The 25,853-nt window shown below is 41.5% G+C and overlaps 1 protein-coding gene across 1 annotated transcript in view; it reads right to left on the minus strand.

The window, feature by feature from the left end:
• Nucleotides 1-25,644, minus strand: part of EGFL6 (EGF like domain multiple 6) — a 46,300-nt gene extending 20,656 nt beyond the window's left edge. Inside the window, exons 1-7 of the mRNA XM_075491900.1 lie at nt 25,527-25,644; nt 18,973-19,085; nt 16,725-16,817; nt 13,726-13,845; nt 9,852-9,971; nt 5,943-6,077; nt 4,075-4,197 (exon numbers count right to left, since the gene is read on the minus strand). Of these exons, the coding sequence (XP_075348015.1) occupies nt 4,075-4,197; nt 5,943-6,077; nt 9,852-9,971; nt 13,726-13,845; nt 16,725-16,817; nt 18,973-19,085; nt 25,527-25,594 (772 nt within the window). The 5' untranslated portion in view covers nt 25,595-25,644. The remainder of the gene's footprint in view (nt 1-4,074; nt 4,198-5,942; nt 6,078-9,851; nt 9,972-13,725; nt 13,846-16,724; nt 16,818-18,972; nt 19,086-25,526) is intronic.
• Nucleotides 25,645-25,853: the final 209 nt, after the last annotated feature.

Here is a 25,853-nt window from a genome sequence, read left to right on the forward strand (position 1 = left end):
TGAGCAAAAAAGGAACCTGAGTAATACAAAAGGGACAAAGGGAGTTGTCATGACTCTGTATTGCCACTTAGATATCCAGCAAAGCATAATGAAGAATAGTAGCCTCTGCCTCCAGCCAGGCAATAACAAGAGTGCCATTGTTGAGCTCCTTAGAGTGACGCCTGAAGGTTGTAGGCTTTAAGTTAATACTGCTTTTTCCTGTTATTTTGTAGTTCCCTACCAAAAAAGTGAATCAAAAATAGGTTCATTTTTCCCCCAGGAATCTTAATTGCTTATGCAACCTTGCGAGACCCTATTCTTCAATAAAAGCTGGACTACACAGAGAAGTATGTGGTGAGGGAAATGTGGTTTTTCAATGCACAATAGGAAATCAGGAAACACATGAACTTGAGAACAGCAACAGATTGCAGCAAGATAGAGGCCAGATGTGGAAATGGCTAGGACACTTTTAGGGAGCATTTGAAAGGTTACACCTCTATGGATTCTCAAATGAAATGTACGCTAGAGACGGTTGAGAAACAGCCTCCAACATTTCATGCCTATAGGAGTGTTGAATGGCAAAAGGGTGCCTGAACAATCATAGGTTGTATCCATACAAGCAGCACTGTTTGCAGCCTGCTGTTTCAGCAGGTTTCTCCTAAGTTAGTGTATTGACATACAAATTAAATGAAATAATTTCCTCCACCTTCTTTGCAAAAGTGAGTTTTACATTACCTCACTTATTAGGTTATTTGGTAGCATGAGGTCTCCTCATGCTCTGTAGCCATAGAAGTTTCATTATAAACAATGTGCTTAGTTACTCTCATTTCATACTCTGAAAATTAAGCTATATATTAAAATGTTTTTCATTTGTTATAAAAAGCTAATACTGCTCCCATGGTAGCCAGTTCGTTATATAGTAGAGACGATTGCTATAAAGAATTAATGGTTCTCTGTGAAAACAGGATTCCCACCCTGTGGGAATAATTTTGTGGACTACTGAGGACATATTTAAGGAGCCTTTCGTTTAGCTGCAGCACAACCCCAGGCCCATCTGTTGGGAGCTGGGATGGGCTGCAGGAGCTGCAGCCACTGCCACCAAAAGAAATGTGAAGCCACAGTCTCTAGCCCCCAAATTCCCAGAATGTTCTCATCCTGTTAAAGCCAACAGCAAAACTTCCTTTGACTGCAGTAAAGCCAAAAGTTTTCCACAATTGCCATATGACATAGAGAAGAACACTTAGCATTTCAGTGTAGGTTGGTACATCTAATTGCTCTTTGTGTCACTGTTTGAAAAAACATTTTCCCCAATAGCAAAACGCATGTCCTGCCCCAACAGTTACACTGATCAGAGTTTTTTGAGGATTGCAGTAAAAATCAACTATTGAAACATTCAAGGGTAAAAGAACCTCCTCCTCTTCCCTTTAAAAAAGGTGTATGTGTGGGAAGTACCACCAGATGAACCAGCCTCTTTTTAGCACCACTGCTTTTCAGGTTTTACCTACCACTGACTCTGTATTTTCCCCCCTTTGTTGTTGTTGTACATCTTTCTAGCTAGACCCTTGCCTTTTGACCTTCTGCCTATGGCTCTGATTTCTCTCATTACTGCGTGTTATTCCTCTATCCTCTCTTGCATTAAAACTCTTTTCCATTTACTGTGTTCTACTAAGTTTATGAATGCACAGCTCGTGCCTCTTCTAAACAACTAGTGGACTTCAGTGATGGGACATATGACATGAGTAAGTATGCAGAGAGAGAGTAAACAATTTAAGAGAAAAAACAGTGAGAAGATAGAAATAATCTATCTTCAGCACTGATTTTTTTACAGGGCTAGACATTAAAAAATGTGTCATAGGCTCTCCACAAGCTAAAATATTTCCTTTGTTCATATTTAAGCAACCATTCCTGTTGAATTGTTTCTGCTTGAGGAAAGAATATTTTATACATAGACTTGGTCAAAAAGATATTTTCCTTTGAAATGTTCAGCTTCTCGTTAAAAAGAAAAAAAAAAAAAAAAACCCAAAACCCCAGACCCTTTTGCTCAGAGATGTATTTGTTTAACATTTCATCTGTGGTACATTTTGTTTTAACAGAACCATATCAAGATGTGTCATGTCAGTTTGCTTTGATATTCAGTCAGGTCTCAAGCCCCGTTGCATCCTGCCGTTGCAGTAAGCTGCAGTGACGTATCACAAGGGATGTGGTCTAGCAAGGAAACTGCCTCATAGCATTGAATTTGAGCATAAAAACCCTTCTGAACAGCCCTGCTGAGGCAATCTGTGTCCAAATCAATCCTTTCAGTACCAGTCAGGTTTTTCTCATTAAAAGTCAACATTTTTCACTGGAGGTAGAAATGTAACAAAATTTTCACTTAGGAGAAATCTCTGTGCTTTTTTATTTTCCAAAATATAGTTTTAGCCCTACTAATGTATCAAGTTGCTTTGGCTTTGTGTTTAACGTATATTAACATGCCCGGATTATACAGTTATAGGTACTAACAATAATTTCAGATGATAACAATAGGTTGAAAACTCTCCACTGGGTTTATCACTCACTCTACTTTTCACTGGAATATCCCATTTTTTAGATCAATTTTTGGCTTGAAAAGCTACATCTGCATAACTAAAAAAAAAGTATGTAACATTTAAAGTTGTGTTTCAATGCAGCACCAAAGGCATGACAATGTAGAAGAGATATTATAACAAAAACACTGTACTTCGAATGAAGAATAAATTCATAAAACTTTTAAGCCTGGAGGAGTGCAATATATCTATTTTTATGAGTTCCAGCAGTATACAGTAGGAGAAACATCATACATATACATAAATATATATGCATAGATATGTCATTCATGCATATACAGACACATACATATATATGTATACATACAGTTTTAGCATAGCACTGTCAAGTTCTTAATCTATAAAACAACCTGATTGAGATCAGATCTTTTGGGTTGGCCCTGGCAGGGATCTTAATGATTTTTAGATACTAAGTACATTCTTGGAGTATAAAAACATAAAACGTTGTAAAATAACTTATACCTGAGATCCAAAGGGTACAAATGGCTTTGGAGTTGGAACCATTGATTTCAAACCAGTGGTCACACTGAGTGAATATATTTAATATTAAATACAGAGAAGATAATTGTTGATAAACTATCATACAGATAAAGTACTATTCCAAATGCAGCAAGTGTCAATATTGTTGTGATGTTGGAGGTTTCAATTACTATTATAATGGGAGTAGGAACATGAATAATAGACAGACTCAGAGAACATCTGTGACCATGTAGTATAATCATAATACATATCTGATCAAGGATTATTTGAAAAAGACCCAGAAAAAAAGGTTTATATATTATGTAGACTTCATCTGCTATAGACAAGAGCTTTTAAAATGTTTTCACAACATATTTTGTTCAAAAAATTTGAGCAGGACTTAGATGTCCTCCTGAGGAAAACGTCTCTAATGACATTGCGGGGGAAATCTCTGCCAGGTTTAATACAGGAATTAAATAAAAAGGTTCATTTTAAATATAAAGACAAGAGCAGCCTTTTCCTTCTTTATTCTTGGAGGGTCATATTCAGTTAGAACCAGGCAATGACATCTGTATAGGAAGTCTTTAATATTTGATAGACAAACAAAGGCAAAATTGAAAAGTGAAAACAGTTTAGCACAGAAGTCATGGCTTTCTTCCCTTCTCTCACTTTTTGCTAAATCAGCTTGAAACTCTTCTGGAAGGGACTACGCAGCCCTCCAAGAGGCTAGCTGTGGGAGTTTGAGGAAAATACACCGTAACTTTTTCAAGCTATTTTATGTGTTTCTTCAGACCAAATTCTCTTCTCTGTTCTACTTGCGATTCCTAGTGATGCTGTGAGACTTGGGGACTCATAGGTAAAATGAATTTGAGCTAATAATACTTGTATCAACTGTGCAATGACTCATACAATAAATATATTATTTCATGGAGAGGTTTGCCTTGGTTGGTATTGCAGCACAGTTCAGCACAATTGTTCCTAGAAAACACCTTATAACCATAAATTATTGGAGAAAAACAATATAGCACTATTCCTGACATCCAGTGGTACTCACCAGCACAATCAAATCCATTTCCTCGGTAGCCCTGTTTACATTTGCATTTGAAGGATCCTTCGGTGTTGAGGCACTCTGCATGGAGGTTACACGTGTGTGTATTTGTCACACATTCATTTACATCTAGGGAAAGACATAAATGCTTTAGTGAAAACTGTGTTGAAACTCAAGCTTCGTGACAGCCTGTTTGTGCCAGCCATCTGTTTCCAGGTATTGTAGTCACTAGTGTTAGACCAAGACGGTCCAGAGACCATCGGAGGCAGAAGAATTCACACTAACGTCAGCTCCAATGGCACAACTACTGGCATATGCATCCATGGAAACTGTAGAGCATCCCGGTGAAGACAAAGTGATCATAGTGATTTTCTGACTGAGAATAGGATTCAAAGTACAGGTTGTACACACTGTTCTATTAACAAAAAGCAAAAGGCACCAGGAGAACCTGTGACATCAATTAAAAAAACAATTCACCAAATCTTTCTCATTCTTTCACTCACTCTAGAAGAAATGCAATAGAAAGTAACCCTGAGCATGCCAAGATGTTGAGATCTTCTATCTACCTCTAACATTCCAGCATACATATGATGCTGTATGACAAAAGTATAATGAGGAAAAATTTAGTAGAAAATACTACGTTCAACTGACACCAAAATGTACAGGCAACAAGAGTAACTCATTTTGTTCTCCTTTTCCCTTCTTTTGCTACATCACAAAGATGTTTCTGATTTCTCCCACATGAGGGAGCCAAGCTGTTGCACAAATTTTTGCACCACTTGCATTTTATCCAAAATGCTTCATTTTTAGCAGCTGACAGGTCCTCTCATAATGTCAGTCAGCTAGGAGACAAGTAGCAGGAAGACTGACTCAAAAAATATGGTATGTCTGAGAGTGAGAGTCAGGTTTGTGGATAAAATCCTGACTGCTGAGACCTCTCCAGTTTTTCCCCCATGCACACATATTGTATGAAAAAGTATTTTTTCCACTTTAAGACTCTCAGGTTTTGCATACAACAGGAAATGCAAACTTAAGTCTCCAAAACCTGCCTTATGATCTCCCTCCCACCCCTAACTCCCAATACCAAGCACATGTAAACAAAACCCATGAATTCCCTTTTGTATGCACTTCTTGTGGTAGTTCCAACCCTTCCAGGCCCTTGTGTAAACTGCTTGAACAATATTGTTGCAGTGCCTGCTGCAGTAACTCATACTTTGTTGTTCTTCCACCATTCAGCTAATGGATTGAAACAGGAGTAAAGGTATTTTGACATTTGTTTTAACACCTGGGCATGTCAAGATAACTTTTTGCCTGTATTTATTTTTGTTTGGGAGAAACTTAGGCATGCAAGAGAGACCTGAGAAGCAATTCAAACCTACTATTTTCATGCTTTTTAAAAAAAGTTCTGTACTGTCCATCCAAACAACTGTTTTTACAGTCATGAAGGCACTTGATTCACATTCCTCATTAATGACACAAAAAAAAAAAGAAAAAAAAAGATTGTGGGACTGCTTGTTCATCACAGGTTGAAAGCCAAGAGGACAAAAAATGGCTCTTTAACTAAACCTGTACTAGAAGTAGCACTTCTTTGTAGTCAACTGTTGCTAATGTACTACAAGCCCTTGCACATCTTGACTTGGTACAATGAGGCAATTTAATTTGCAAGTGCCAGAGATTAGGTTTTTCATAAGGCCACAGAGAAAACCCAGAGAGAAGTTCAAAGCGTCACCAAGAATATTCTTAGTGACATCTTTTACCCGCTTCTGAGGCAGTATCCCCAGACTACACCAACATGCTTTAGGCAATGACAGGAAAGATGCACGGTGTAGGAATGAAAAAGAATGAAGAAGGAAAATTCATGGGCTAAATCTTACCTACACAGTCATAACGGCCACTGATGTATTTCAGTTCATAACCAAGCTGGCACTTGCAGTAGTAGCTTCCAAATGTGTTGACACATCTGCGGTTGTAAGAGCAGACAGCTTTGCCAGTGGAGCACTCATCAATGTCTAGAGCAGGAGAAGGGATGCTGGTCAGATCCATGAGAAAGTGAACCAGGAAAGCAAGAACTAGCTGGGTACGGTTGGACTCGATGATCTTAAAGGTCTTTTCCAACCTATACAATTCTGTGATTCTGTGATTTGCACAGGAATGGTTTGGTCTTGGCTATCACAAGTTGTTTAATAAAAACCTCCTATAATTTCACACCTGGGGATGGCTTTTGCCTGTGGTAATATGAATGAAGCAGCAAAATGTGAACTAACTTTACAGAATATTTTGAGACCTAGCATGGTAAAAGAAAGGGTAACTGGCAGTAGGGATTCTCCCCACTGGGGACAATGATTTGCCCTAAGGTCATGGAGCAGGGTCAGGAGGAACTCCGCAAATTCCATTATTTCCCTGAGAAGGGCAATGTCAGAGAACAGTTTAAGAGAAAGCCCCAGAAACAGGAAACCGAGAGCAGCAGCAGCTCTTTCTATGAATCTCTGCACCCCCCCTTGCTGAGCTAAGTCAAGACATAGCAGGGAGAGAGCTTCCAGGCTGCGAGTGGTCTGCCAAGCAAGGTAGATGACAGGGACAGATGTTTTGGAGAGAGAAGGAGGAGGCTTGGTATGGGAGGAGCCTAAGAATATTATTCAACAACCATTGTAATTAAATGTTACTAATGCGATTTGTTTTGTTGTCATGTCAAATTTAAAATAGTGCCAATTGTGACATTTGGCATTTGTCTTTCCCTATCACATTTTAGCACATAGCAGTGTCTTTGCACATAATTCATCGTGCCACGCTGCTGCCCTTTACAGCTTAGAACTGCTGTGAAGTGCTGCTGGACACCACATTCGTCTTTTTATCATTTCTACCATTCTTTTACAGTGCTTAGGTGATCAAAGGAAAGTGGACCACAACAGAAAAATATTTAAACAAACCTGTAGTCAAAAAATGCCTCTTTCTGCCCACACTACACATTTCTGATGATGGTCTCTGTTCCCTAGCCTCCAGGGCATTCCCAGACCTCTCCAGGTTCTCAGTTCCCAGTGCCTCTGCCAGGACCAGGGTCTGTCACAAGCTAAAGGACAAGCCTGCTGCACTCCATCCTAGCGTGAAGTTTATGTCTGCAATGAACACTGAAGACTCACCGTACTCTTAGAAACAACAGGTTTAGGTTTAATTAACTTTTTTTCCTATAATTGTTATTTTTTAATTTCACCTATGCACATGTAGGAGAGGAAAACTGAAACCCATTAATGTGCTTTTCTGCTCTGCAGGTCCAGGAATAATGCAGCTTCTTAGGAGGATTAAGCTAAGACTAATAGCCAGGAATCTTCAAATGTTTATCTGTTTAGTGTTTCTGTGACTAATACCAGAGCATTAGAGTGTCTTATAATCTATTAAGCATTATGCTAGATGGCAGGATGTTACTATCTCTCTCATTTTATAGATGGAGAAGTGGTGACAGAAAAACAGTGACATACCACAAGTCATGCAGAAAGAAGAGGGTCTGCTATTTCCAACCATTGGACATACCTTTTTGTCTATTTTACCTTCTATCATATGTACCAGCATCCTTCCAAATCCATTTGAGCAGGCAAGGTAAATACAAATGAACTCAATACAAAAGAATAAAAAGAGTTGCTTGAATAATTCAATAAGAGATTTAAGAGAATTGTATTTAAGTACATGTCTACAATGTTCACCTTCAAATAGCTCTTAAATAATTAAAACATGATAACTGTGACTGGTAGTAGTCCAAAAGCCTTGCTGATTACTCAAAGCAGGTAACTTCCAATTACGAACTCATTTAATTTGAAAGAAAGAAATAGCATTCTCATGTTGGAGTGTTTATAGTTTGGCAGTTGAGCCAGTTATCCATACAGGTTTATCTGATAGCTCCTAAAAGTGATAAAGTAGTCCCAGGCCATGCAGCCTTCATATGTGACTTGATATTACAGCTGTGTGTTAAGGAGAATAATTCATACAGCAAATGTCCTTCTACATAGCAGTGTCTTTTGATCAATGCATTTATTTAATCTTTTGTTTGAAATGTAAAGTATAATATTGTTTTGGCCATTGCAGCTAAAATTCATTTTTTATGTTTGAATGTTAAACCTCTCAACATCTAAAACATTCTTTAAACTGTAGAAATAATTCAACCAGTATGTATTGGTAAGCAGCATCAGAAATGGATTAGCTACTGTTACTCTTCTTTGCCTGTAAGGTGTCATGTCCAAGCTGCCCTTTATGATCTGGAGAATTTGCACCATTGTGACAGAAAGAATGTAAAAATATGTGAAATCATCACTGCCATTAGGTATGTTGCTAAAGGCATTTTAGTAAATAGCACTTGTTGCAAAAAGTTTTTCACAGAGTCACAGAATGGTTGAGGTTGGAAGGGACCTCTGGAGGTCATCTGGTCCAACCACCCTGCTCAAGCAGGGACACCTAGAAATGGTTGTCAAAACGGCTTTTGAGTATCTTGAGGGAGAAATTTCCATTCTCTATTTTTCCAGCTGTAATTTTCAATCTTCTATGCTTGCCTGAATGCAATAAAGACTAAAAAACCCACAAAATATCATTCCCTGGGGTTGACTAGGGGTGTCACCAATTTAGAGGCAGGTGAGACTAGGAAAGAGAGGCTAGATTGGGAAAGAGGGAAAGTAGGAAAGAAGGAAACAAAAACCATTTTCTGGATGTTTTTTTTTTTAAATTTATATTGTTCAAATGCTACAAGTTAGCATTTTACAGGAAAATGTACTTATTGATTCAAAAGGACAACTTGCATTTCAAGAATTAGCTACAGCTATTGTAAAGAAGAAATCTGGAACTGAAAATTGTTTTGGTTTTTTTCACATATGAAGCTCTGCTACTGGTCCTATTTTAAAATGAAATGGCATAAAGTACAGTGTTTCCCTTAAATTTAAAACAAAGAGCATCTGGTCTGAAAAATGAACACTTTCAGAGCCTTTCAGGTTTGTCTGTGATGAACAGCAACAAGAATATTCCAGCTTTTGGAAAGATGCCCAGGCAGACCCTGGACCTGATTTATCAGGGCACAGCCCTGCAGACACTGGGCTCAGACGCAGCTCAAAGCTCACAGCCCTGCTCCCGCTGCTCCCTGACACGCACTTCACTGCCCTTCTTCTCTAGGTGTTGGAGTGGTCCCTGCTTTGGAGGGTTTGTTTCACATCTATTGGGTTTTGAAAGGAGCTCATTTAGCTTCAGTATTGAAATGGGTACCATTTCAGCATTGGATTGCAATGCTGTAGCACTGCTTTGTCAGATGACAATGTAAAACGGTATCACAGAACAGTACCAAGTGTTGCAAGTAACGCTTTCTTCATCACACAGGAAACCCCCAGGTAAAGTGATGTTGACGCTTCTGGAGAAAAATCTGGAAGCTTGTATTGTGGGTTATCACAACAAAAGAAAAACCCATCCAAACACAACCCCCAACTCCTGTAATGCATTATGTCAGTAGGACAGCTTCCTGCAGGCAAAACATTGTAGACCTCAGAGCAATAGGGAGAAACTGAATCTGTTGATGACTCCAAATTATGTCAAACATTTAATTATTTATTGGGGATGCGACTCGCCCGAAGAATTACATGGCCAATATTCTGAGAACAGTTTTAAAAAAAAGCATGCAAGCTTTACATCACACTGTGAGTAACAAGAAGCATTATTCAAGCCAGTGAGGAGAGCTAACTACTTATTAACCTTTCCCCAGACTCTTAAATTGTTCAGGATCCTATAGAAAAGAAGCTGAGTGTGTTCTCTAACCATACCAATGCATGTCCTTCCGTTTGGTCCCAACTGAAGGCCACCTGATGGACAAAGACACTGTACCTCCCCTTTGACTTCTTCACATCCATATTGGCAATTCACCATGGCACATGTCCTAGAAGCTGAAAACAGTATTTAAAATAACAAAAAGAGCAAAAATCTAGGCTGGGATCACACACTTAAAATTAAGTTAGGTCTGGATGAATGCAGAAAATTAATCAGAACAACAAAATGACATTCATCATTAATCAAGCTGTTTATACATTAACACATGAGTAATACAATTCAGGAGTCCATGAGATAGATGTTAAATTCCCCCTCTCTTTCACTTTGTTCTTCCCTTATTTGCCTTTATTCCTCCTTTTTTACTCTGCTCCCATTTCTGTGACTTCTTACTACTACCTTTTAGATTCAGAGACAGAAGAACTGCTCAAAGTAGAATAAAGGTTTTTCAATATTTTCCATCATGATAGTTTTACCATACAGAAAACTGTTATTCAGTAGTGAATTGTATTTCTTGCTTACCATTAAACATGCTTCTAGTATAGAATTTGATTTTAAAAACTGTTTAGCCTGATGGACTGAAAAACTGCCCTTTAGTTTGACCCTTTATGGAAAAGATACCTGAATCTAACAAGGCACTAGCCAGAACACAAGTCTTGGTTGCCATAGGTTGGTTAGGAGTGTGAAATATTGGAGATGACTTTGATTAGCCTCTAAAGAGAAATGTAGGGGTCTAGATCTTGTCTGAGACCTATGAGAGGCTAGAAAAGTAGGAGAAATGTATTAAATAATATGTAGGGAGATATTTCTAAAATCCTGAAGATATCCAGGAAGCATTAGTGTTATGATGCCAGGGAGAGAAGTAGTATTTGGAAGTGTTTACTGGAAGAGATGGAGGTGTGTGCAAAGAAAGTGTTTCTGGCCACCTCACTCTGGTTGTGTTCAGGGAAACAGAACTGTATATAGGTTCTTTGTAAGTGGAAAGCCTGGAACAGTTGTCAATTTATTTGAGACAGAAACCAGCTGCAAGAACTTGAAACTAGCTCACCACTTAGCTAGAAAATCATACGAATTTTATTTTAAAATGCAACGTGTTTATTGTGACAGGTACTAGCACTTTCAGAACCGTGTATAATAACAGAGTGTATAGAAAAGACAACGATGTGTGCAGGTGCATATATAGCTACAGCCATACTATTTGATTTGAATATAAAATATAATGCATATTAGTTCTGTGTGCTATTAAAATTAATCTGTTTAATCTATGATAAAATTATTTTTCTTAGACTGGTTTGTTTAGACTTTGTGGCTAAGTGATAAATATTCAAGGCCAAGAATTCACTGTATTTGCAAATGCATTTTACTTGTGTATGATAGAGAACATACAGGAGGTAAGAGTTGAAAAAGGATGGACTGTAAATCATAATACTTTGTCACATCATCTACTTCCTAAGTGGTACTAAAGAAACTTACTAAACATCATGCTTCTCTGATTAGTAATTGTCCATTTTCTCTTTTGTTTGAAGCTCCTATTCCTGGCTTTGGTTGGACATAACACTGGCTTAGATGAACTGCTGATCAGATCTAGCATAGTAATTCCTGCAGAGTTTAGGTGATTTTGTGTTAGGTACTAACCTACTATCTATTTTAAGCAATGGTTCTCTGTGGCCCAAAGCCACATTTTTCTGATACCCTTCTTCCAGGTCCACGGTCCCTTGGCGTGGTTGCAGATAAGCCTGACTACTCAGACTAGGTGGACTTCATCTTGCTAAGGAGACTTACATCATGGAGAATTTGATTCAAAAGGAGAAACATTATGCTTAAAATGTTTGCCTGAATAAAACAATGAGAATTCTAGAGTTGGTTAAATAACCTAGCATTTCATCCGAGCACAAGCTTAAGTTAGCATCAAGTGAAATGGGAGACTTAACCAAGAATAATGTCTACTTGAGTAAATAATTTCCTACTTCATTTCACAATCACAGTTTCAAGGCTCTTCAGAACTGGAAGGTGGCAGATGGGTTGGGTTAATGAAGCACAAGCTGGATGAACATTTTTTGCCGTCTTCACTAGAGCTGTGAAGAATTAAGACTTCCCTTCTACGAGAAACCTGGTTTTCCCCTTAAAATTTGGTTTCATTCTGTGTCAGTGTTTGTTGGGGTTCCACTGAGGAATAATGTTTCTGTGTGCCAAAGTGAAACGCAAGCTCCAGGGCTCACAGCTGATCAGGCAATTTTTTCATATATACTTGACACTGGCCACTACTGCTGCTGAGAAATTCAGCGTTTTGTGCTGGCTTAAGCAAGAGATGGTGCAGCTGTGCATTTGGTACAAATTTGGTACAAATGCAGAGTTTCTTAAATCAGGAAACCAGTCCTGAACTAAGACTGGCTTAAAGCTGATCCAGCAGAATTGGTTAGTAACAACCTGGATCTAGTTTTCTGACTTGGTTCAGAAGTGTGGCTGCAGCAAGCATTTGTGCTCAGAGGAGCGGGAGTGAGGGATGGATGGGACAAAGCTGCTGCTGGGCTCAAAAGATAGTTTCTTTTGACTGTAGTTCTGGCTTCTGCCAACTTCAGCTGTCAAATACACAAATTATCTTGGAAGAAACAGAAGGAATACGTATCCATTTCTCAGGGATCTCAGGGCCCTGCAGCTGTTGTCTGCTGGTGATACCCACCATGATTAGTAACACAGAGGCACAACCCTGAGCTGCGCTGCAGGGAAGGGAAACCCTCCAAAAGCTCTGGCCCCAGGCACCTTTCGCAGCAATTTCAGTCTCCCTGCCACGAGAGAGAGAGCAGGAGCTCTGGCTTTTCTGCCTGCCCCAGAGCTGCAGACCCTGCACTCCTGCGAGTGTTTGCTAAGGCTGGGTATTTTTCCAGTTATCCCAAAACTGCCAGTGAACTCGCCAGATGGACACCCTGCCTGGTGAACGGTTGTCTCCGAGGTTTGGAGATCAAAGCCTTTCAGAGTTTGACGCCCTGTCATATCCACGGGAAGGACTGTGCTGCACCCCATACGGTTAGGCCCATTGCTTTAGGACAGACCTCTCAAGCAGATTGTTCCACTGCTGAGACCAATTAGCTTCCTTGTCCAAATGATGCTTTGGACAAATCTGCTTCAGTCCCGTGGACTCCAGAAAGGGTTGTCACCATGTTACCTAGGGTTTTGTGAAATTCAAAGCCAAAATACCTGTATGAAACAGCTCAGGTGAAGAAACAAAGTATTTTCTACAAACAAAACAGTGTCACTGAAAAATAAGAAGCTTCCTCAGGTCTGAAAAGTCAGGTTGGCTAAGAAAGCAGAATACTTTCCATTACATTGCTGGCTTAAAGGCAAAGAAAATAGGTAGAAATACAGTTTAGAAAAGCCTTAGCTCAGTGAACAAATGTTTGCAAGAAGCTGGTGACAAGTGTGGGAAGCACATCAACACTCAGAGAAAATAAATGAGTCAGGGAACACACAAAGGTAAAGCAAGGAATAATGGCATGAAATTTAGCACAGTAAAAAGTAGTCTATACTGGTGCTTTGCTTGGATAGATTCATTCATCCTTATTCAACAGATGAACTGGCAGGACTGTTCAACAAGGTTATACTAGCTGTCCTTCATCTGAAGTAACGCTATCAAAGATTTGTACTTCTAGCAGGACAAAAATCCCTCTGAACACCAAAATACAAGTATGAACTAGTTTACTTTACCCAGATACTGCCAAATAGAAAGCCTCTTTCAGCCGCTGACAGTACCAGAGAGCTGAGGCAAAGACCCTGTCCTGAATAAGCTAAATCCATTCATCACAAGAAGAAAATCTGCTGGGATCAAATGTGATTAGATGATTTTGCTGTGCCTGTCCTATCAGCTCTATTACTTACTTGCACATGTGCCATCTGGCATAAGCATGTACCCGTTGAGACAATAGCACTTGTAGCTGCCATGTGTATTCATACATCTGTGTTCACAGGGACGTGGTTTCAGTCCGCATTCGTTCAGATCTGCAGAAGTCATTGGAATGAAGTGAGTGCTGGGTTTATATACATATATTCATACATATAGGTGGATAATATTGCCTAATGCCTTGAATTCCCCACAGTAAAATGGCCTGGATTGAAAATGAGCCAGCCCCTTGCAAGACGAGAGTTTAGCAGACCATCTGGCTGAAAGACGGCTAGCAAAACTAACATACACAGACCTCTACACCTGAAAACCTAATGCAAACTCTGGCCACATCTGGCAGCCTGTTAGGAAGAGGTGGACGGGTGGGGAAAGAATTGCAGTTAGTCTCTTTTCTGGGAGTTATGTTTCTGGATTTCTCTGATTCTAGCTGGAGATTTTAGCCCTCCAGTTGACCTCTGTACTAGAAAGGCAAAAACATGAGAGTAAGAACAGCAAATGACCTTGAGATAAAGTGAAACGAAGATTTGGGGTTTTTTTCTGACCTACGCATTGGCACCAAGGTTATCAGTAGCAGAAATGAAATATGATATATGGTAAGAATGATGTGACTTTAAGAATAAAAGGACAAATCCCCAAAATCTCAAAATCCTGAGAATAAAAGCATCCTAAATCCTCCTCAAAATCCAGGATTTAAAAGGCTTTGCAGAAACTAAATTAATTTCAAATTCCCAATAGCGATCCTTCACAGGGAGAAAACTAGAATCCTAGAAAGTTGAATTTGTGTGGGATAGGCAGAGCAGTGCTGACAACGGTATTGGTCCTATGACAAGGGGACAACATCTGTGCTTGTGACTTCTGTGAACTGACACCTCTCCTGCTTGTATTTTGAAACCTCATTAGTAAACAGACAGAACTCATTAACAGGTTGCACCAGCATATGCAGCCCATTCAACATGTGTTTAACGACACATATTACCAATAATATAATCTCAATAAAGATGCAACTCTCCAAGCACTGAGCTTGTGCAGCTCCACTTCTAATGGGAGAAGCATCTGTTCTCATGCCTATGCACCCTGCAGACCACAGAAAAATCTCCAGACCATTCAAAGCATAAACTTTGTGGTGGTTATACATGTGCAGAACTGTTCGTTACAGCTCAGTCCAGGGAAGAAAAAGAGGGTTGCATTCTGTTATTTAAACGGAGGGTCTGTTTGAAAGAGGAAAACTTATCAGCTTGCAAACCACACAGGATTTTTGTGCTACTGTGGCTCCACTAAATAACCAAGACTCTCTTAACAAAGGAACTAGAGGGGAGCAAAAGTTATTCCACTTAGACCACACATTTTCAAAAGTGCTTAGCTGCACCTATCTTGCACAATGCACAGTCATGCACAGATAGCATACACAGCTCTAAAAGAGAGCCTATGGAGATAAGGCTAATTTAGCTCAGACTCAGTGGCAGACTAATACAGTCCCCTTATCTCTCTTATTTTAGTTAGCTCACATTGAGCTTGCTCAGCAGGGCATTCTGCTGTAAGGACAGACCAAGGCTACATCTACCTGTAAATTAAAAGTGGCTCTGAGCATTCCTGGCTGCTGGAACATGACCACCTATATGGCTATACTATTGCAATAGCTCCGGGACATTTCTGGCCTGTGCCAGCCACCACTTTACTAAAAAATTCCTGGCCATGCTTCAGAAGGTAGAACAGCCCAGGGAGCTAACAGGCACTTTGCACATGTAGGTCTGTGCAGTGCTTCCACCAAGCCTCAGACTCTGAGTGCACAGAACTGATCTGCTTGCGTACGGAGCGCATATCAAACCCAGCTGGAGGTACTGCACAGAAAACACCTAAAAGCTGGGGGCTTCTCTGGTGCCTTTTGGTAACATTTAAGCTGCCAAATCATTTTTGAGATTAAACTCCTGGGTTTAGAGGCTGAAGTTGTAAGTGATACCTACATATCTATTACACACAACCACGGCTGCTGTTTCGCTTTCCTCTCCAGTGGTACTGAGGAATTGACTTATTTCCCTGCAAGCAACATCAAAAGTGCAAAAGATGGGGTTTTCTAAAATACTTAACAGTATAGCTTTATAGCATACTGTTTGAAAGATATTGTGTAATAATGGGTTGTTTTGACTCTGAAAAATGTGAGTGTATTTAGTACGTCAATGCAACGTTTTCAAGCAAAGGCTGCAGATGCTTAGGAAGGTAGCAAGGACAGACCCATCCATTCATGTGGCCTTTATGTCCTGCTTCCCTCACACAGCTGCAGTTCACTCATCTGCACCGCAACAGGATGGCCCCTCTCCATGCACAGCGACCTGCTCCTTTCATCTGATCCAACACAGGGGTCTCATATATCGGAACAGGAAAAAAACTGAGTTGTCACCAATGTGTTAGCTGAAATATTTCAATGTCTAACTGGAAGTTTATGGAGGGAAAGTGGTGCATTCAAAGTTTCTGAATATGCAATCCTAAAGACTTCAAATTCTGTGTTCCCAAAAATACCAATCAGCAAAGGCAAACAGTTGGCATTAGCCCAGGCAGCTTGAGAAATTACATGTCCAGCATATAATTGCATGTCTTTCTGATGAGAAGGTTAGTTAAGAAAGTAACATGGGTTCCTAGTTAAGAAAATAACATGGGTTCTGGATTTGACTTCTGGCTCTTCTAATAATTTCCTATATAATGTCTCCATGCCTTAATCCTTTGACTATTAATATGACAGTTTGCCCTTGTCATCAGCCCACAGGAGATACATGATATAGGTACAAACTTCCATGTGCTGAAGGAGGCTTAGAGCTTGTCTGGGATGCTGGAGATGCAAGAGCCTTAAACTCTAAGCTCTTCTATGTAAACAAGAAAATATCTTGCTTTACTATTTTGGTAGATGACACAATCCTTACTACAAGCTAAGGAGACAGAACATCAACAGTCTGCTTTCTGGAGTAATATCCCCATGTGCACAAACCTTGATTACAGGTTTTCCCTGTAAATCCAGGGAAACATTTGCATTTGTTTGGTCCCATGCACTCGCCATACTTGCAGCCATGTCCACAGATAGCTGGGGGAGTCAGGCAGAGAAAGGAGAGAGAAAAAGAAAAAGTTAGAAATACTCTAATTGAGAACTTTTGTCCTGATTAGTTGCCTAAAAGCTTGTTGCACAAGTCAACATCCTCTATACCTCTCCCTCTAGTTTGGGCATGGTAGCTACTGATCAGTGCTTTATTTCTGCTGGAGAAAAGTAACACGAGCATGAATTGCACGAGTGTGTGCTTTTCCAGGTTTGTAAAGACCTGGAAAAGAAGGGGCTCCTTTTAGCTCTCTCCCTCATGCTTTTTCTGCCATGCTTACGATTCACATTTAGTTTTGTACTCTTTCCCTGTTCCTATTTTTAAGAAGCCTATGTGAGAAGCAGCTAGCCAGCAGCTTGACTTGCTACGCTTGGCAGCTGGAGTAGGGAAGAGGCAATAGCACTTCTGCAGCCACAGGAGACACATTACCCTACAGCAGTTTTCCACTCGTGGACCTCCTCACTGACAGCTGAGGAACATGTCCATCCCATGGTGGAACATCCAGAGCACATCTGTCAAACGATCAGGCAACGATCCTTACCACACATCCCAATATGTATAAATGCATCAGGTTTACAATGACTTGAGAGGGCTGTACTTAGCCTGGATGCATTAAAAAGTAAAAATTTTCTAACTCTCAGCCCTCTGATCATTAGTCAGAAATTAAATGTTGGCTTTTATAAGGCTTAAGGCTCCTAAAGGCAATGTGATTGTCAACATGAGGGTTATTCAGGAAAAGCAAACCAAACATGCATTTAAATCAGGACTAGCTCTGGAAAAACAGCAGAAGAGTATGCACCAGGATGCACATCTTGCTACCCTGTGTAATTAACCTGCTATCCAGACAACAGCAAATAGGAAAGTCACAGTGTTAGTTACTATATAGCAAAATTCTTAACTAAAATTCACAGTGCTGCATTCAAGTATCTTCCTTACATTTAAAGATTCATTCAGATGTACTAGCTCTGCCGGTTAAGGCGTATTTCAACACTACCCCTATCTCTGAATGCAATGTGGCATAGTGTGAGACCAGCTGAGTATTACTGAAGCAGAGAACACCACTGGATCTGGATTTACAATGCAGAAGTACATTATAGTTGGCTTAAAGAAATCTGCCAAAGAAGAATCTTAAAAGTTTATGAAAACAGAATTTTACTAATAAAGCACCCTATTGCTTTACGACAAGACAAGTTACTCCACTGACTGATCGAAGTTACATTTGCCAGTTGTCCTTCAAGGTATTCATTTGCATCAAAACTAAGGTGCCATTAAGCAATGCATAAATATTAATAAAGGTATTAATCAGTTTTATCTTTTTTAAACTGTCATGCTATATATACAAAGCAGAGACTTTTTGCATCTTTCCCTTTTAGACATCAGTCTGTTGATTTGCAGCAATGGATAACCCTAAGCCTCTATTCAAATTCACCAGTTATACAATGCCAAACTCTCTGGGACAACAGGTGCAACATCTGAGAAAGATTCCTAAAATATGTATTTTATGACTTTGTTGTGTTTTGCCCAAGTACAGCTAGAGAGAGATTCCACATCACCTTCTGCTTGGGATCTAGAGACCTTTAACAAATTTGAAATTTCTTAAGAGTCATCAAATCTTCATTAAGCCAATGATCTGCAGGCCAGAACGCTGGCTGGCTACCCAAGCTCAAGTCAGGTGCACTTACTGCTTGGTTTTTATTTATATATTTAGAAAGTTAAAACATCCTGGTTCTCAGAGGCTGTGTACTTTGAAGATAAAAGATACCAACCGATAAAAAAAAACACTTCAGGGGTCCATATGTAGCATTAGAAGACACTGCATTTTTGGCACTTACTTGACAGCTGCAGCAGTATAGGCACTGACCAAGGCTGTGCAGGAGGTTAGAACAGATGGTCCCTTCTGGACCTAAGAATTTTTGAATATGTATTTTACTGTTTGGTGTTATTTTTAGTTTGGTTTACCCAAAGCTCTGCTTTTTTGAGGAGATGGTCTTTCAGGCATGTTTTATTCACTCTCTCACAGAGCTAAGAGATTTCACTCCTCAGAAGATTTATTTCTCTAACTTCTGGCAGACATATATGAAATCCCTTTATTAGTACCAAGTACACAGCCATGGAGAGGAAACAAGCATAAAGTGTTAATGTTACCTTCGCAGTGGCCCTTGTTGTTCTTTTTCCAGCCATAACAGCAATCCAACCTAGAACCATAGCGACACACCCCAGGCTGGCTCACAGTCACCAGCTGCCCACGAGCTCTCGAGCTGTGTAAAGAAGGATAAACACTAGCTCCAGCAGGCACACACACTTTGATCCATTGCTCCATACACTCCTTTGTACATTTCCCTCATGTTTCATCCACTGTCAGGCATTTTCATTTCACCAAACCTTGGAGCGTTCGACGGTGTTCCTAGACAGGTATGCAAAGTTGCATTTGGTTGGAGAAACAGGGGAGATATCGGTAATGTTTCACCTGCAATAAATTAACTGTGCAACTTAAATCATTTCTAATGAGAAACATGGCAAAGGCAAAAAATACAGCCAGGTCCCCTGCTAGAATGAGTCATTTTTAATATCAGCGAAGTCAATAGGGCTGCTCCAGCTTGTGTCACATGAAGAATCTGGGTTGGATATATGATGCCATACCTGACAGCGCTATTGCTTTGGATGATGAAATACTGATTCTACAGAAAAGCAGCTTTCTGAACATCAGTCAGCCTCATAAAAGCTAGTGACTTGCAGGCTCATAGCCACTGCATATGTGCAAATTGATTGCGTAAGTGCAGACAATCCCATGCATTCTGGTTGCACGGGACTCCCTGACCATACAAATTAACGTTAATTTAATCTGCCAGTAAGCCCAGGGGGTTCAAAGTCACTGTGCAGATCAACAGCTGCAAGAGTTGGAAAACCTGCAACGTTAGTTGCCAAAATTGTAAATCTGATGGAAATCCACAACTGTGTAAGTCTTCTAGACCTACCCTGTGCTGCAACGGGTGCTGTGACCCCGGTTCTTTTCTCCCTCTGCTTGCTGTTACTTAAGTTCTCCATTACCACATGCCTGTCTCCTTTATGAAATTCTCTTCTTTATCCAAAATCCTCTGTCCCCACTGCTTTTTCCAGGCCATAATTTAAAATGCACTTTTTTCAAAGAGTCCAAAGTGTTGTTTCTGACACAGAAAATACCTTATCTCAGAGAGCTTCGTAGTAACTGATTTTGGGTATTGAGGGGGGCAATGCACAGCAACAAATATCCCCATGATGGGGAAAAAAGTGGAAAAAAGTCAACAGGCCAGGAACTTTTGCATTTTTTAGTCTGATGCACAATAAAGGCGTTGCTTTATCACTTTACAGCAGTACTTTGCACATATCCTCCTGTGCTTATCTGTAAGGGTTGCACTCATATTACTGCAAACATCACTAAGACAAACTAGTAAAATAAATATATGCATACACTTCAAAGATACAAGATGTTACTTCAGAATTTTCTTTAGTAGCAGAACCATTGGAAAGAGAAGGGAGTTCAGAGGAAATGCCTAAGTTCATGTATCTGACATACCCTGAATGAAGAGATGGTTCTCATGTCACCTGGCAAGTAAAAAGAGTCCAGTGTTGGAATAAGTTGTTCTGAAGTCACCCAGCCTTTGCCATCAATGCAGTGATGCCGTTTACAGGAGTACGTATACCCCATCTTCAGACAGGAGAGAAAGCGTATTGAACAGCTATGACTCCTGGATGTGTGTCTATTAGAAATTAGCACCCTGCCTCTGGATTTATAGACAATAAAATAACCTTTTTCCATTTTGTTCATCCAAATTCTGCTGGCTTACATCACTGGCAAGTATACAAGTTAAAGAACATATGTTCTGCTTGCATGCTAGAAAGTGCCCTTGAAGCCACCTGGATAGTGAATGTATATTCTGCTTACATCCCAGAAAATCCCCTTGAATGCAGCTGGATAGTGCTATGAGTTCCCTGGAAGGTTAAAATGGCTAAAGCTTGGAGAAGCAGGATCTCATAACTTTCCAAAAGGTGCTCATTTTCACAGGAAGAGAAACTCATTCAGTAATGTTTTATTTAATAATTTGCTTCAAAATCAAATAATGAAAGTGTCCTTAGAAAGTATACAATATCTCACAAGATTTCAGTACAAACTTGTCTTAAAACTGGGAAATGTTCCATAAAACTGCAAATAAAATTAACATAGCTGAACTTTATAGATACTGCCCTGTTCTGACTTCCACAACAAGCACTGAGTTAAAGCCTACCTTTGGCAGTGGGAAAGATCAACTAGATCATTGAGAGCCCACCCGGATCCCAAAATCTGGGAGGAAAACCAGTTTTGCCAGGTTAGTCCCCCTGACCTGTGTGGAACCACCAGCCATCAGCTCAGCTATTGCTGTCAGGAGTTCAGCATTTTGTGCAAAAGAAAGAAATTTAGAAAGAGGAGATCCTTTCAGGCAGGCAGATCCTTTCTGGGAGAATGTCACACGGACCCTCCTGGACGCTGGGGGAGAAGTTACGCAGGCTGGAGGCACAGGACGCTTCTGATCCCTGCATATATGATATTCTTATAGGATTTCACAGGGAGTACCTAGAGGCCTGAGTGAGATTGCTGTGCTTGTCGCTGGCTTGCCAGTGTGCAAAAAATGCTTGGCCTTGAAGAACCTGCAGCCTACATACGTGACTGAAGAAGAAAGGCAAGAGAAGGTAGACCGTGCAGGTCGGATTGCTGTGCAGGTCAGTGGCAAGAGTGGTCTCCGCATTTCTAGTGAAGAACTCTGTCCTCTGAGAGTCAGCTAAAGGTGACAAGTAGCAGAATGAGCCACCCAGGGTGCCCAGGCAGCAGGGAAGTAAGCAATTTTATGTGGCTGTGAATTGCTGACACCAGTAGGATGGCATTTAGCAAAGCACATTGAAGACGAATAACAAGAACTTCTACAATAAGCCAGAGCCTCCTTAGCTGAGGTGACAAAAAGAAAGAGCTGGCCATATTTGCTATCACAAGATCACTGTGAGCCACTAGCACCATTATAAAATAGGTGGGACCCTCAGGTCTTTCAGTCAAAATTCCAGGAAAGTTTTACTGCTGCCGTATCAGGCTGTATTGTGTACAGTTCTTAACATCCATGTTGAAGAAATATGAATTATATATGGTATATATGATGATAAAAGCTATGAAGAATGAAAAACCTGTTCTAAAGAGGATGAGAAGAGCTTGGCTTCAGCTGAACAACCCAAAAGCCGAGAGGGGATTTGATTGCTTCCTACTACATGTGAGGCAGCTCCAAACAAGAGAGAGAAGAGCTTGTTCAGAAAAAGGCCAATTTATATCCACTTGCTCTTGTGCTACTGTCCATTAGTACTCTGAGGGGGATACAAGGGTACCAACACAGCCACAGGAGGGCTGAGAGTCTTGAAGAGCACTGAAGAACCAGGAGAACAATTCCTACCTAATTTTAAGATACATAGTCTCTTTCACAAACTGAGAGAGATCTAATGCTGCCTGTAATGATACAAACATAGGCATGAATGAAGTTATGGCCCATTTACGCAGCTGCTGCTGAAAAAAACATTCCTCTCTGGAGTGATATGGAGATCTTGAATTCTATCCCAAAAGAGGTTGGATCAATTCAGAGCAAAGCATTCAGATACTGGCCAGGACCAGGTAGGTATATGCCTATACCTACAGTGGCGTGAGCAGCAGACAACCGAAATTGGGTGTGTGATGTGAGGACAGACCTTAAACTACTACACAGTACCTTTGACTTCTTACAGTGATTTAATTAATTTGATATTAAAAAAGAAAACGTAGGTATTTACAATAAAACATGTTCAGAAAGTTCCACTGATCAAGTGGCTAGGTAGATCTTCCAGCAGAGCTAGGTTGCTGATAGGGTAGGACTGATAGCCCCAATAGTTTCAAGACACAAACAACTGCAAAGGAAAATATTACGATAACTGGTGAAAGAGGGTGAATAAAGCACACCTGAATGTTGGGACTTGCTTATCCAACAGACCCCCCCTGCCACCCCCTGCCCCACAAATTGTTGTTTCATTCTATAAAATAAGAAAACAGTTTTACATTGCGTCAGTTTCTCAGAATTAGTTATGACCTAGGCCAAATCCAAGCTACTAAAAATGGCTGTATACTGATGGGCGGTCAAAAATTTCAAATATAATAACTGGGCTGCTAGCTGTGCTGGACTGTAATCCTCATTAGCAGCCATTTTACCAGTAACGGCTAAAATAAAAACAAGTAAAAATCCCAACAGTGAAAAAAGTTACTTGTCATGTTCTCCTGACCAGTGATCATGAGCGGTGTAAGCCCTGTCTGAACTGAGCTACGTGACACTAACAGCTGCAGAGGATGAGCGAGCAAGTCTTCAAAAGCCTGATTTAACCAGGTAACAGAAGTCAGGCATGGTTTGAGTTAATACAGTTGTTTGCTTTCAGGTCCTATTAATATTCTGTCTTTACTAAAGTTTTCTCTGGAAAGGAACATTTATGAGCTTTTACGTAAAGGTTTTTTTCTTCTTCTTCTTCAAGACACAGCTGCTGAATAGATTTAGTGCACTGTTTCCATAAAATCTCTACAGGACACTTTTGGTCAGCTCTTGCCCATACAATAACTGCCTGCTGCTGGGGGGGGGTGTGGGGAGGAAGGTCTCAATTGTATTAGCAGCTTCCAGTTAACCTCAAAGACAGGATATTACCCTTTTCTTTAATTTTCCTCTTAAAAATTTCTGGACATTGTTGCCAGCAAAAAACAGCTAAGACCAAACCTAAAATTTTGATCAACCGGTATATTCTGAAGGAGGAAAAAGACGGTATCTTGCAACTTAGCAATTTGAAAGAAATTCCTAAGAAGTCTATTATGAGTGTATGTCATGCAGAGATATATTTGAACATTTTTCCAAATAAAAGCATAGGGGTTTTGTGTTGTGGTGATTGGTTGTTTTTTTGGTTTTTTGTTTGTTTGTACCCAAGTTTATTTGAAAGGTGACTTCCTTCTAGAAAAAGTTCACCTATAATTGTATTAAGTAAAACCAAAAAAGTGCCACCCATCATCTTTTAATAACTGTGTCTTAGGTATCCTTTCAGCCAGTTTTAGGCACTCAACATGACAACAGTCCTGCTTCGCTGCGAGTCCCTCCCAAAACACCAAATGAAGTTTAGCTTGGACTTGCAGAAGTTCCTTTAAGGCTTCATGTGCCCACCAAACTCCTTAAAGGAAGTGCTCAGAGCAGAAAAGTTAAAAGTCCAGGTATGAAAGCGACACTTCTAAGAGACAAAAATAATCATAATTAATTAATTTTTTCCAAACTGATTCTAGTTTTTACTCTTCCCTGTTCCTTCTTCCTACGTATTCACAGCCGATAGGATTTCTTTGCCCTCTAAATTAGTATCCCTTGTCATCTAAGACTTCCATCAAGACATTTGAAAATCTCTTCTTTCCCCTTCCTCCCAATGGAAGAGGCAGAATGACAATCTTGGTAGAAAAGAGAGGTGCCACCACCATCATCTGACAACAACTTGGACAAGACAGGCTGTAGAGCAATCAGTCTTCTGTAGGTTGTAGGTTTCCCATAGGTGTCACCACTTACTGTCAAATAACATCATTTTTACCAAACACATCCCACTCCGCTTCAGCTAACTCCAGGCCATACTTTCTTCTGAAAGGAGATAATGCTTTTATGTTGCGGTTTTACACCTTTCAAAGTGTTTGGAATGCAAATACACAACATCAAGAAATTACCAACAACGGAGCTCTGCTTTGAGAGCAAATGTGTTTTCTATAAGAGCAGGTCTGGAGTTTATAAACTTCCAGTTCCTGAGGAGCTGACCACTCGATAGCCCTGCGAACAGGGAACAGCACGCTGCCACTTGTTGATCATAAACATTCCCATTCACAAATCTGATACCAAACAAATAAACCACACAACATCTTGAAGGCTTCATCCCCAGTTGCTGTGAATTCTCCTTTTACTAGCTGCTCCCTTGCTGCAGCACTTGCGGCCTTTTATTTGCTTCTGGAGAACCGGGCGGGGGAACGCTGGAATGGCTTAATCCGGAGTAAACAGTTTGATTTATCCTCTCTCAAAACCTCATTCCGTTTCTGGAGTGTACCTGTCTCTGCAGAACGTACCAACTGTCACGGCAGGCTGATTTCTCTTTATACAAGCAAACCAAAGACTCGAGCAGCTCACACCTTTCTCTACGAGGTGCAGCTGTTCTCACCGCCTGGAGCTTCACTCCTGCGCTGCCGTGACCATTCTTCCCAGAGGACAAAAGCCCCACAGCTTTGGTGCGATGCCTTCAGGGAACGCGGCGCGCACGCCAGCGAGCGAGCCCTCACCGCTTCGCGAAGGGCGTTCAGCACCACGCAGCCGGGGGCCGCGGTACCCGCTCTCACACCGCACCGCGGCGAGCGGCCCCGGGCTGTGCAGCGCGGCCCCGGGGACCTGCCGCCGCCGGGGCGAGCCCCACGGACACGGGAGGAGGGGGGACCCGCTTACACCCGCACAGCGCGGCAGCCGCCCTCACGGCAGGAGCGCACGCAGCCGCCCGGCCCGGCCGCCCGCGGAGCCGCCGGCCGAGCACCCGCGCCCAGCCCCGGCCCGCCCGGGCCCCTCCGGGCGCCCCCACACAGCAGCGGGGCAGCACTCCCCGGGCCCCCTCCCGACCACCTCGTCCCCGCTCACCTGCCCGCGGCGGCCAGCCCGGCGGCGAGGAGGGCGGCGAGCAGGGCACCCCCGGGCGCCGGCACCATCGCCCGGCGGCGGGGAGGCGGCCCCGGCCCCGCGGCGGTGAGGCGGAGGCTGCCTGGCCCGGCGGCGGCGGCGGCGGCGGCAGCGGGGCGGGAGGGTCGGAGCGCGGGCGGGCGGCGGGACGGGGCTGATAAACCTGGCGGGGCGGGGCGGGCCCGCCTCCGGCCGCGCTGGCCCTGCGCGTCCCACACGCCCGGGACGGGGCGGGCAGCGACCCCCGGGCGGGGCAAGCGGCTCCGGCGGCAGCGCGGGACCGGGGCG

The sequence above is a fragment of the Mycteria americana genome, chromosome 1, assembly GCF_035582795.1.
Source record: "Mycteria americana isolate JAX WOST 10 ecotype Jacksonville Zoo and Gardens chromosome 1, USCA_MyAme_1.0, whole genome shotgun sequence".
In the NCBI taxonomy this organism is placed as follows: domain Eukaryota; kingdom Metazoa; phylum Chordata; class Aves; order Ciconiiformes; family Ciconiidae; genus Mycteria; species Mycteria americana.